General features: G+C 54.5%; 1 protein-coding gene across 1 annotated transcript in view; it reads right to left on the reverse strand.

Annotated features, from left to right (window-relative positions):
- GRIK5 (glutamate receptor, ionotropic, kainate 5) overlaps positions 1-12885 on the reverse strand; it is a 57368-nt gene that overhangs the window by 35598 nt on the left and 8885 nt on the right. Inside the window, exons 8-11 of the mRNA XM_012653349.1 lie at positions 12211-12363; positions 11694-11798; positions 11469-11576; positions 3939-4142 (exon numbers count right to left, since the gene is read on the reverse strand). Coding sequence (XP_012508803.1) covers positions 3939-4142; positions 11469-11576; positions 11694-11798; positions 12211-12363 — 570 coding nt within the window. The remainder of the gene's footprint in view (positions 1-3938; positions 4143-11468; positions 11577-11693; positions 11799-12210; positions 12364-12885) is intronic.

Here is a 12885-nt window from a genome sequence, read left to right on the forward strand (position 1 = left end):
TGTAGCAGACACTGTGGGGGCCACCCGGACCCTCCTTCAGGGCTGGGGCACTTGTTGCCTCAGCTGCCCAGGGCACTGGTGGCTGACAGCTCTCAGCTCCATTGGTGGAAGAGCCCCCTCGCCCAAGGCCCTGACTCTCCCAGAGGGCATCCCACGTCCAGTGACATGTTGGGGAGGGGGAGTATAAAGTCCTGGCCCCCTGGCCTCAGGGAAGATGCCTTTGAAGGCCACCCCAGCTCCAGAGCTGCCTGGGACAGCTGAGGCCCAGTCATGACTGCACTGAAGCTCAACTCCTCCCCAGCCTGCTTCCTTCGCTCCTTCGCTCCTTCGCATGGCGGGTTCCCCAGGGCGCCCCAGCACACCTCCTGCCTGCAAATCGCCACCTCGGAGTCTGCTTCCTGGGACTCTGACCGAAGACATCTGCTCTGCCTTTGAGGGCCAGGCCCGAAGGCACAGACTTCATCCTGAGAGCCTTGGGGGCCACAGCTACAGCGTGCGAGAGACAGACCAGACTTGTATTGTAGAAAGATCTTACTGGAGAACAAACTGCGGGGTGGAGAGACCCGAAGCCCAGGGGGCCAGTGAGGAGGCTGGCAAGAGGGCTGGGGCCTGGCAGCGAAGGCAGGGAGGAGAAGGCCAGTGCCAGCAGTGGCCGCTGGGTGGAATAAACGGATCATAATTTGAGACTAGCCGAGGAGCCGTGTGCCTGGCTGGGGGTGACTGGGGATGCTGGTGCCCCGTGCTATCTTCCATCTGGAAGTCACTCACCAGTTCGGGGCCAGCCTGGTGGGGTGCCCACCTTGCCCCTCCCAGTCACCAGCCATGAGGCCCGGACGTGGTGGCTTGGTGCCCCACTCTGTGCATTTGAGAAAACGGGCTAATACCAGTCTCTCTCTCGCTGGGCGGCTATGAGAAGTCAAGGGCTGAGTACAAGTCAGAAAGCTTGGACGAGCGCCTGGTGCAGTGTGGGTGCGCCATCAGCGTACTCCAGGCCTCCCGAGTACCTGCCGGGGTCTGGAAAGGGCACGGGCCTTGGGGCAGACACACCTGGCTGCAGCCCTGGCGGGTAGGGGGCAAGGCCCTTGGAGTCTGAGGCCCAGCTCTTGCACTGGGCAGTGGTCCTCTAGGCCATGAAGGATTGGTAGGAAAACTAAGGAACACTTGAAAGGTTCCTGGCACGCAGTGTGAAGTCAACGAACGGTAGCTGCTGCTGTTGTGACGGTGGGTGGTGGTGTGTCCCCCTCAGCTCCACTCCCTCGGCCAGCCCTCAGCAGGCGGCTCAGGCTCTGCAAGGCCAAGCCCCGCCCATCCTTTGCGCCCCAGCCGGCTCCTCCTCCAGTGTTCTCTCTGAAAATGTCATCGCCATCGCCCAGCTGCCCAAGCCAGACACAGGAGGGATGCTCGGGTCCTCTCTCCAGCCCCTTCCCAGAGTCCTCCTCTACAGCCCCCTATCTCCCCACTTCCTTAATTTTCTCCCCACTGGTCTCCTGCTGCCTCTGCTACCCCACCCCACCCCCACCCTGGGCCCATTCACTTGAGCCAGCTCAAGACCTTTCGAGGGCATCCCACCGGCCTCTGGCTAAGGCCCAAACGCTTTAACCCACTCAGTAAGAGCATGTCGGACTTGTTCGCCACTGAATTCACAGGGTATAGCAGGGGGCCTGGAACACAGTAGGCACTCAATAAATACTGGCTGGATGGAGAATGGATGACCACATGAATGTAAGTATGCACTGGCCATGCTGGTAAGAATGACAGCAATAACAGGAACGAAAATGGCGTACACGCACCCAGCACCCACCACACACCAGGGCCTGCTCCAACTTCTTCATTGCAGGCTCACAGCAACCCTCGTGCAAGCGGCTGCTATTCCCCGATTTTACGGTCGAAGAAACCGCAGTCCACAGGGAGGGTAACCAACTTGCCCAAGCTCACACAGCTAGCGCACGCGGCTGCCTCAGATTCAAGCAGGACTCAGGACTACAATCACAGAAGCTCACGGCCACCACGCTTTGCCCGCCCCAGGCACCAAATCCTCGAGCCCGCCCTGCTGAGCAGGCCCCGAGGCGCAAAGCTTGAGACTCTTGCCCACAGCCGGGCAACTGTAAATAAGGACTGTTCCAGACATCCCGCTTCTTTGCAGATGAGCAAACTGGCCTCCAGGTCACAGTCACTTGAGCCGTAGGGATGCTCTCCTGGAGCCCGCTTATTTCTGGGGGCCCTGATGAAAGAACATTTCTGAGCTTATGGGGCTGAGGACCAGGCTGCGGACACAGGTCACGGGGAAGCCTGCCAGGCGGGTGGGCGTAGGGTTACAGCTCTGGGACTCCTCACCTCTAGTCTCACCAGGTGCCTCTTTGGGCTTCAGGCCTTAAAACCTCCCCTGACCTTAAAACCCACTGGACACAGCAGCTTTCAAACCAGCTGGCAGCCCTGTGGGACGGTGCCTCAGGGCCTGCCTGGGGCTGGGTGGGAGATGCCCCCACCTCTCCTCCACCAGAGCACCTCTGCTTTTGTCCAGGGTTCTAAAGGAGCTTTCAATTGGAAAAAAAAGTTCTGCTGTCAAAATAACTTTTGAAAATCAGTGCCCTAAGGGATAGACGACCTTGTCAAGCAAAGTGGCCTTCTCGTGTCTTCCTGGGTGACATTCAGGGACCTGGATGCAGTAAATTCTGGCATGTGAGAGACAGGAGGGTGAGAATCTCTGGCGTGCTCAGCCATGTCTAATGTCAAGGCCGCCCTGACTGTCCCTGCTCTGCGCACCAGCTCTGGGCCTGTCCTCAGCAGGGGCCTCTCTGTCTCCCAGGGCACAGCCGACGGCTTTTCCCACCAGAAATAAAAAGAGAAATTACATATTGGTCCCCCACTCTGCCCAGCGATGTGTGAGGTCCTTGTCTCATTTCCTGTAACCTCACTACAGACCTGTAAGGTATTATTATCCCCAGCCTAGGGTGGGGAAAACTGAGGTTCAGAGAAGAGAATGACTCCCCCAAGGATTCAAACCCAGGTTGGTCTGACTCCAGAATATTCTTTCCACTGCACCCTTGCCTGCCACCTCCCACAGCACTGCCTCTCGTCCCTCCTCACCTTCCTGCCCACACTTGGGCCCAGCTGGCTCTTCCAGTGTACCTCACTCTTGTACAACAACCCCCCCTTGTAAATGCTGTTTCCTCTGCTCCAAACACACTCTTCTCCTCCCATACCCCCTTCACCTGCTGAGTCCGTCGTGTCCTTTGAGAATCAGTTTGAGCGTCACCTCTTCCGGGAAGCCCTCCCTGGATTCTCTGGCTGGGTCAGATGCCTGCCCTGGGCCCCCTCTGAGTTTCCTCCATCGCAGCCCGGATGGCCCTGTGATGTGGTCATTTGCTTTTCTGTGCCCTAAAGGGGCCCTGAGCTCTTGGGGGTGGGGGCAGGGTCCAGGCGCACCGTGCTTACAGCCGTACCCCACGACCACAAGAGACGAGGCACAAAGCAGCGCTCAAGAAACACCTACTGAATGAGCGGATGTGTGTTCGGCAGGCAGCCCTCGACGTCTGCAGTGCGCCAGGCCCTCCCCGTAGGTGCTGGGCACAGCGCACGAATGAGCAGTCCCTGCTATCAGCCCTGCCTCCTGCAGGAAGCCTCCTTTGACCACCTCGGGGCTTTGCCTGATTTCCACTCCACATCTCTTTGATTCACTCAACAAATCTTTGAGCACCGACTAAGCCAAGGTGGCGTGAGGGGGGCATTTGGCAAATCTGGACACAGATGGTGACGCACCGCCCGCCTCTCTTCCCCCGTCCCGCCCCGTGGCACCGCCAGGCACAGGCACGGCGAAGCGCCAGCGAGGTCGGTGCTATGTGCCAGGCTGGTTCTCAGGCTGGACTGGCTGTCCGCCTGCCTGCCTTCCCTCACTTGCCCAGTCCTCGGCCCCCTCCCCAGCCCCAGCCCGGCCGTACCCGGTTGATGAGCTCGCCAACCATGCCCGTCCAGGAGCCGTTGGGCTCAGGTGCCCCGTACAGCCCGTCCTCCACCAAGCGCAGGCGGTAGCGGAAGCGCAGCAGCTCGGCCAGCTCCCGCAGCATGTCCACGCAGAAGCCCTCAAAGCGCTCGTTCCCCGACAGGGCCTGGAAGTTGGGCCGGCGCATGACGTACGGGTTCTCCTGGGCGGGCAGAAGAGAGCAGGGATCAGAGACTGGGCACCTGGGGGCTGGGCTGGGGATCCTGGAGCCCAGGCTGAGGCCCGGGGCCCTGACCAGGCAGGTAGAGCAGGAATCCACTGGAATAGAATGGGGACGATGGATTCACAGCGCACCTTCCTCGCCTACAAATGCTCAGACTGGGGAACAGACCTGAAAGCCAGGGCAAACGCACATGGACCTGCCAGCCCCCAGACTGCAGGGAGCCAGTTTAATCTCCACCAACCAACCTGATGTTCATTGGTCTTGAGCTCAAGTGCCTACGAGGGAGAAGGTGACTTCAGAGTGAATCAGACTGGATGGAGCTTGTGCCAAACTGGAGCAGGGGCTTTGGAATTTTTTATTACAAACAACAGTAAGAGAAACATTTTACTTTGCAACCCAAGTCAACCCCACACACAGACACATGGAACTAGACTTAACTCCACAGAACAGTCCTTGCCCCTAGTAACTATGGGCGGCACACTGATATTTTCTGTTCTGCTATACTTTTGTCATGTGGCCAGTAATGAGTCACTAAACCAACTTCATGAGCCACCAATGGGTCAAAGAGGGTACCCACCCTCCCAAGGATTTAGCTCTAGCCCAATGCCACCATGAGGGCAGCAGGCCTGAGATGCCAGATGGTGCAACTTCAAGAGAATTTGGAAACCTAAATTGTTTTGTAAAATCTCCTGATTATAAATGTTAGCAACCAATTCAAATTATAATACCAATTTTTTTTTTAATGCTCTGCACGTCACACAAAGACACCATCTCTGGCCTACAGTTGGTTTGCTACACTGATGCTTCTTTCTAAGGGGTTCAAGCAAACTTTACTGACTCTTACTATGCTAAACGAAATCAAAAGCAGAGAGAATAGTCCAAGTGCTCGTAAGGTGAGGCATATGAAGACAACGGTGAGAAATAGGAAACTTAACGCCAATGTAGGTATTGTCTAAATGACTGCTTGTGCGGTGCCATTTGGGCCAATGAACAAAAGGCCTTAGGACTTAGGGAACAGCGGGGGGAAGAGCTTGGGTAATAACACCCACAATGGTTTCTGTGGACCGAGCACTATGCTTGCATCACTTCGGTTCCTCACAGTGGCCTTATGCTAAAATGAGCATTATTAGACTCGTTTTACACATGTGGACACCGAGGCTCATGGAGGTCAAGTGACCCCTGTCACCTCTCATTCATTCAACACACAATTACTGAGCTCTGTGGTGGACGTGGCCACAATATTACGCTGGTCTCCCATCTACAGGTGGAGTCCGTTACTCCTTGGGTCCAGACCCAGGTCTGAGCTGGCCTTGCAACCTGGTTTGGCCAACAGGATGTGGCAGAAGTAATACTGTGTGTCTTCCAGAGCCTTGGCCTTCAGAGCAGCCTCTGGGGACCACCATGGAAGGAAGCCCAGACCAGCCTGCTTGGAGGCTGAGTGGACTGAGGCGTGCCAGCCAACAGCCAGCACCAACGGCCATTCTGGACCTTCCAGCACAGTCTGGCCACCAGCTGAACGTGGCCAGAGTGCACCAGGCACAAGACCAGCCAAAGAACTGTTCCATCCACCCATAGAACCGGGAGAAATAATAAATTGTTGTTGTTCTCAATCTCTGGGTCCTGGTGTGGTTTGCGATACAGTGATAGAATCTCCTACTATGGGGCCAGGTCCTGTCACAGGCGCTGGACTCCAGGACCGCGCGGAGCCCCACAGCCACGGGGTGACGGATAGCGGGAAGTCAGTCTTTCTCTCTCTCTACCAAGCTGCCTTTCCAAATCCAAAATTGTGGAACTGAGAACGAGAATGTGAGATAATACTAATAATAGCGGCAGCAGCCAGCATTTCTTGTGGGCTTGCTGTGTGACAGCTCTTCTGTCAGCGTGGGAGGACGGTATTATTACCTCTGTTTTAGAGATGAGGACACTGAGGTTCGTGAAGTAGTAAGTGGCCGAGAAGGACAAGTTGGTCTGATTTCACAGCTCTGCTTTCATGCCCTGTGCTGGACTGAGCTCAAATCGAGCTCAGAATCAGAGAGCAGACGTGGAGAAGCCAGAGAGAGACAGGGGACCCAGGGGTCGGGTATCAAAGCTGGAGAATCAGAAATCAAGAATCCTAGAGACAAGTACCCATACAGCCCTCTTACACACAGAGGAAGAACCAGGCTCTGGGAGGTTAGGTGTCTAGCCCAAGGCTGCAGAGCTGAAACAGGGCCATGCGATGGAGAGGTGAGGCAGAGTGGGGTCCACAACCCAGCACTGAGCACGCTGAAGCCCTGGTTCCTTCCACCGTGCCAAGCTAAGCTCCAAATTCAAGATCGAAGAACTTGGGTTCGAGATCTCAGAATCAGAGTGTGAGCCGATAGAGAAAAAGCCAGAGACTGGAGCCTGTGAACAGAACTCAAGATCAGACAATGATCTAGGACTGAACTTGAAGTCCCAGACCATCAGCACCAAAAGATCCTTAAGAAGCCTCTAATCCAGGCTTTTCAGACTTCTTCAAAGGGAATCTTATTCGGAAGCCCAACATCGCAGACAGACAGCGGGACACCGCTAAGCCCAGTTCTAAGAATTCATCCTACAAATGGCTATGCATCTATACACAAAAATGTAGGTCCGAGAAAGTCGTTGCAGCATTGCTTGTAGTGGGAACAAAGACGGAAACAACCTAATTTGGGACAAGTTAAAAAGATTATCGATGTCATAAAAGAATCCCAGGCAACCGCTAAAATAGCAAGGTCTACAAGATATATTAAGAGGAAAAAAACAAGCTACAGAACAAGGTGTACAATATGCTACTGCTCGTGAAAGAAAGAGTGGGGACGTGCTTGTACATGCATAGACATTTCTGGAAGGATGGTGGCCTCTGATAAAGGAAAATGAGGGACCAGGGAGGGAAGGAGGCTGATTTTTCTTAACCCCTTTGTACTCTGAATTCTGTGTTACCTAGGTTTGTATTAACTTCTGTCTTTCCCCCAGTGTATTTTTATTATTATTAATTTTATTATTACATATTTTTTTACAGACAGGGTCTCACTCTGTCACTCAGGCTGGAGTGCAGTGGCCTTATCATAGCTCACTGCAGCCTCAAGCTCCTGGGCTCAAGTGATCCTCCTGCCTCAGCCTCCCAAGTACCTGGAACTACAGGCACGTGCCACTGTGCCCAGCTAATTTTTCTAATTTTTCTTAGAGACAGAGTCTCACTATGTTGCCCAGGAGGCTGGTCTTGAACTCGTGGCCTCAAGCAATCCTCCTTCCTTGGCCTCCCAAAGTGTTGGGATTACAGGTGTGAGCCACCGTGCCTGGCCCCTCAACGTAATATGTTTTTAAAAATTGAAGTATGATATTTAAATGCGTATGGAAACGCACAGGGTTAAGAAAACCAGAGCAATCCTAAAAAAGAATATCAAAACTAGAGGATTTACCCCATCAAGTATTAACACTTAATTGAAGGCTATGGTATTTAAGACAATGTGGTATTGGAGCAAAAACAGACAAATGGACAACAGAATGGAGCATGTGGAAACCCACACACATAAATGAATATTGATTTATGACAGAAGCAAGACTTCGGTGAAGGGGGAAGGAATGATCGTTTCAATAAATGGTGCTATTCAATCAAATATCTGCATGGAAAAAATGTATTCAGACCCCCCTGCCTTACACGACACATAAAAATCAATCCCAGGTGAATTACAGACCTAAATGTAAAAGGCAAAATTATTCAGTTTTTAAAAAACAAATAGGAGAATATCTTCACGGTCTTGGGGTATGCAAAGAATTCTTAAATTCTAAAAGCATTAAACATAAGGGAAAAAAGCCGATGGAGTGAACTTCAGTAAAACTAAAAATCAAATCCTTTTATCCAAAAGATACTACTAAGAATGAAAAGGCAAGCCACAAAGAGCGAGAAGACACTTGCAAGACATACATCAGACAAGGGACATGAATTTAGAATGTGTAAGTAACTCACAAATCAATAAAAAGGTCATATATCCCAATTTTTTAAAAATAGGAAAAGACATAAATAGGAACTTCCCCAAAGAGGATTTCCAAATAGTCGATAAACACAGAAGGGTGGTTGACTGCCCTGATCATTAGGGAAACGCAAACGAAAACCACCACACGTGGCCGGTGCCTGTACACACTCACCCCTGGCAAAATGGGGAGCAAACGGGATTCCCCTTCACGTACTGCTACTGGGAATGACAGTGGCGCAGCCACTGTGGAAGACGCTTTTGCAGCATCTACTGAGGCTGAGACACATGGCCTGCCACCCCACCCAGCAGTTCCACTCCCTGGAATAGACCCAATGGAAATGCCAATACATGCCCACCAAAGGACACGGAATAGAATGTTCCTAGTAGTACTATTCCTAATAGCAAAAAACAGGAATAACTGTTCATCCAGATTTAATGGATAAATTGTGGTACATTCATACCGTAGAACATAACAATGAGACGAAACTACTTGCGACAACATGGATGAATCCCCTAACGTTGACCGAAGAAGCCAAACAAGGAGAGAACATACTACCGGTACGATGCCATTTACATACATGTTCAAAGGTGGCACAGCTAATCTATGGTGACGGAAGGTGAGGCGGTGGTTGCCCTGGGTGGCTTAGCGACTGGAAAGGGCACAGGGAGGCTTGGGGTGGGGGAGCTGGTTACACAGCTGTGTTCAGTTTTCGAAAATTCAGTGACAACTAATGCGATTTGTGCAAGTTTCTGTATGTAGGCTACACTTAACAAAAATCTCTTGAAAGCACAAACAAAAAATTGATAGGTTGTGTTCTAGAACATTCCTCACAAGCTGATTGCCTGGATCCTTTCATGAACCCAGGACCCAAATCCATGTGCAGGACTTCCCAGAGTGCTATTTTATTTTTTCTTCTTCTTCTTCTAATCAGGTGTGTTTGCCCAATAGAGTGCAGTTTAAAACACCCTGATCTAGTGCAATCTCTTCACTCTGCTGTGAATATTTTAACCCCCTCATTTCAAAGGAGGGAACTGAGGCCAGACAGAAGAGACCTGCTCGGGTCACACAGCGTGTGGACAGCAGTGTCAGGCCCAGAACAGAGCCATGAGGACTTGGAAAGCAGCAGAAATAAGGCAATGTGGTGCAAAGGACAGGCGTGTGGGCTCTGCCACCTGCTAGCTGGGCGACCTTGGGCGTGTCACTTAACCCTTCTATGCTTGAGTTTCTTTACCTGAAAATCAGGGCTGCTGTGAAGATTGAGCTTCACACAGGGCTTGGCACAGGGCTCAAAGACATCAGCCACTCTGACTGCCCTTTGCATCAAGGATGCTTCCTGACATCCAGAACCTGGCCCTGCCCCTTCCTGCCCAACACTCTCTCTCCAAGGCAAAGCGTAGGCACAACTGAATCCCTCAGAGACCCTTCCCCACCTGCTGCCCACAGCCACCTCTGCCCCAACGCTCACCACACCCCTCTGCACTTGCTAGGTGCCAGGCACCTCTCTGGGCCACGGGGACAGAGAAGAGAATGAGGCAAGTCCTGCCCCGCATCCTGCCCTAGGCACCCAGCTTGACTCACGTCTGAATCCCTACACCCTGCCCAGAAACCCCCGCCCTTGCTGCTCCTGCTGCCTGTGATGTTCTCTGTACACCCAACTCCTACGCAACTTCTAAAACCCCCGTCTAATGCCTCCTCCTCCGTGAAGCCTTCCTCAGGCCTTCTAAAGCTGAGTCAGCCCCTCCTTTCTTTGGAAGTCCCTCATTGTGGGAATGATTGTGTCCAGGTGGGTCTCCTCCATCAGGCTGGGATCGTCTCCCTCAGTGCCACTTGAGAGCACCTGTGACTCATTTCTGTGCCTCTACAATTTGTGTCAGGGCCAGCACACAGCAGCGCAGTAAATATTTATGGAATGCATGAGTGAATCCATCAAGAAGCGAAGAACAACACTGGCTCTCAGCCCTTGAGGAGGGGAAGACAGGAGTATGAGAAAGAGACTCGAAGCCCCCAGGGTCATGTCAGCTCTCCTGATGTCCCTCCCTGACCTCTGACCCCTATTCCCCACCAAGGACCCCACCTCTTCCGCCTCCAGGAGGCTTCAGGGATTGACCACACACCGCGGGCACAGGCCGCCAGCCCTCAGGGCCCCTTGGTGAGGCAGTTAGGAAGTGTCTGGTTTCCCGTCTGCAGGCCATCTGTCCCTCTGCAACAGGCTCACTGGCCCTTCTCCAGAGGGACTCCAAGTCCATTTTAGATCAGGAGTTCCCTAGGGACTGAGGGAACAGCTCTGCCACTGGCTGCTTTAGGGGGCCACCGACAGCCTGTGGAACTCTCTGGTTCCTCAGTATCCACAGCTCTTAGCCAGCCCAGCTCACTGAGTTACTGAGGGGCTCCCACGGACCACCACTGCTGGCGGGCCGTGGACTTGGCCACTGCGACGAGCGTGTCTGCCTGGTGTGTCCTGCCTCCAGGCTCAGCAGGCCCTGGGCGTCACCTCCCCTGACCTCCCCAGCACTGGTGGCCCGTCCTGTCTGGTGGGAGGCAGCAGGGTGCGGTGGGGAGAGCACAGGCTCCACGCCTGACACTCAGCTCCACCAGGGACTCACCGTGTGACCTGTTTCCTTACCTTCAAAAGGAGGGAAATAAGACCAACCTCACGGGGAGCTGTGAGGTCTAAAGAATGATGCCTGGAAAGGGCCTAGCACAGAGCCTGGTGCAGAACAGGCGCTCAATAAATGCTTGTCGCCACACAAAGGCCCTCCGCCTCTGCTTTGGGAAACTGCAGCAGTGGCAACCCGGGGCTAGCAGCCAATCTCAGCTGGCGCTCAGGTACGGAGAAGACTGGAGCTTCCGGGCACTGAGGTCAGGAGTCAGACTCTGGAGCCTTAGAGACGCAGCCTATGCCACGTACTTTCTGTGTGAGCCTGGGCAAGTCGCTTCCCCTCTCTGAGCTTCAGTTTCCACATCTTCAAGATGGATGGTAAGCTGACATGTGACAGTCAACATGCTCGGTTGGCAAGGGTGGCAAAGCAACCATTCTAGTGACAACGATTAACGAGGGCCCAGCACGGGCCAGACACTGTGCGAGGAGCCTGGGTTGAGCCTCCCCTCCTCTAGCAGTGGTGAGGATGGTGATGCCTTGGTCACAGTCTGGGGTTGTTGGGTGCGTGGGGTCACGTCCCCCACTGGCTTGTGTGCTGTGCCAGCCAAGGCAGCCCTCCACCTGATGGGGGGAGCCAGGACTGGGCTCAGGGTACCGCTCAGGAAATGCCCAGCTTTCAGGCCCATTTGCTTACCGCACACCCCACATCCCCTTCTAGGGCCACTCACCAGGATGGTCGTGACCACCAGGGTCTTGTTGGCCAGCGTCTGTGACAGGTTGATGTCCAGGGTAGTGGCATTCATGGCCAGGGTCCGGTTAGAGTACCACACCCCAATCTAGGGACAGAGGGGGCTGTCAGTGCAGGCCTGCCTGAGGATACAGCAGCTCCTGGGCCCACCCTCGTCCCAGCCCTCACCCCAGCAGGGCTCTGGCATTGCCATAGGTCTGCTCACCTCACGGTGGCCCTGCCGGGACTTCTCTAGGATGCGCAGGGTGTAGTTGGTCCTCTGCCCTTTGCTGTTGAACTCGACCCGCCCGGTCAGCCCATCATACTCTACCTAGCAGGGCGGGGAGGCGGGGCAGAGGGAGAGGGTGGCGGGGCCAGAGACAGGCAGGAAAGGCCCAGGGGGATAAGACAGCCACAGAAAAAGGAACATACAGGGTGAAGGGGAAAAGGAAGAGGGAGAGAGACCAAGAAGACCGCAGCCAAAAGAGCAAGACAATATGCAAGGAAGCAAGGGGGCGATGGAACACAAGGGGAAAAAGAACAAGACCGGAAAGAGAGAAGGAGCAACAGAGACAGGCAGGGAATGGCCAGATGAGGCGAAGAACAAGGAGGCCCAAAGCCCGGAGGCGGGGGCGGGGTGGGAGGTGGGGGGAGAGGGCAGAGGCCACAGGGTGGACACAGTGAGTGCCCCCACCTGAGGCGGTCCCTGCCCTGCCTCCTCCGCCCGCCCGCTCCCGGCTCACCATGCGCAGGTAGTTCATGAGGCTGGTCCCGTGGGGCCAGATGTTGGCCGACGTGCAGGCCAGCGGCTTCACGCCGATCTCCTGGCTGCGGTTCAGCTCCCGGACGGCGCTCACCACTACGTGCACGGCGTCAAACATCAGGGCGGCCGACAGCTGGGGTGGGGACAGAGGTGGGGGCAGGATGGCGGAGAGACACCTCAGTGAGGGAGCCGGGAAGGCCTTCGTGGAGCTACCCAAGCCCTCGCACAACTCCTCTCTCTCCAGGAATGGGAAACCGGCGGGTCAGGAGCCAGGAAGTGGCTGTCTTTCTCGGAAACGTGCAGGACAGTGGGGCAAGGTGTAGGCCTTGGGGAAGTAGCTCTCCTGGACTGTGCATGGCCATGTGTCTCAGACAGGGTTTGCTCGGACAGCCAGCTGTGCCACCCACGGGGGCAGGTGTGCCCGACACAGGCCGGGGAAGACGGCCACAGTCTCTGAGTGTGTCTGGGGCATGTTTATATGAATGAGGCTGGACAAATGTGCCCATTTGCACACGGGTGGGTGTGGTGTTGGGGAGGCAAGACAGCATCACGGTTGATCCTAAGCCTAGAGACGGGCAGGTTGCAGCTGGAGGCCCAGCTGTTGGGCTGCTTCCTGACTCTGTGACATGCCACATCCCTGCCCCTCTCTGGACCC

The sequence above is a fragment of the Propithecus coquereli genome, unplaced genomic scaffold (assembly GCF_000956105.1).
Source record: "Propithecus coquereli isolate 6110/MARCELLA unplaced genomic scaffold, Pcoq_1.0 Scaffold42, whole genome shotgun sequence".
Taxonomy (NCBI): domain Eukaryota; kingdom Metazoa; phylum Chordata; class Mammalia; order Primates; family Indriidae; genus Propithecus; species Propithecus coquereli.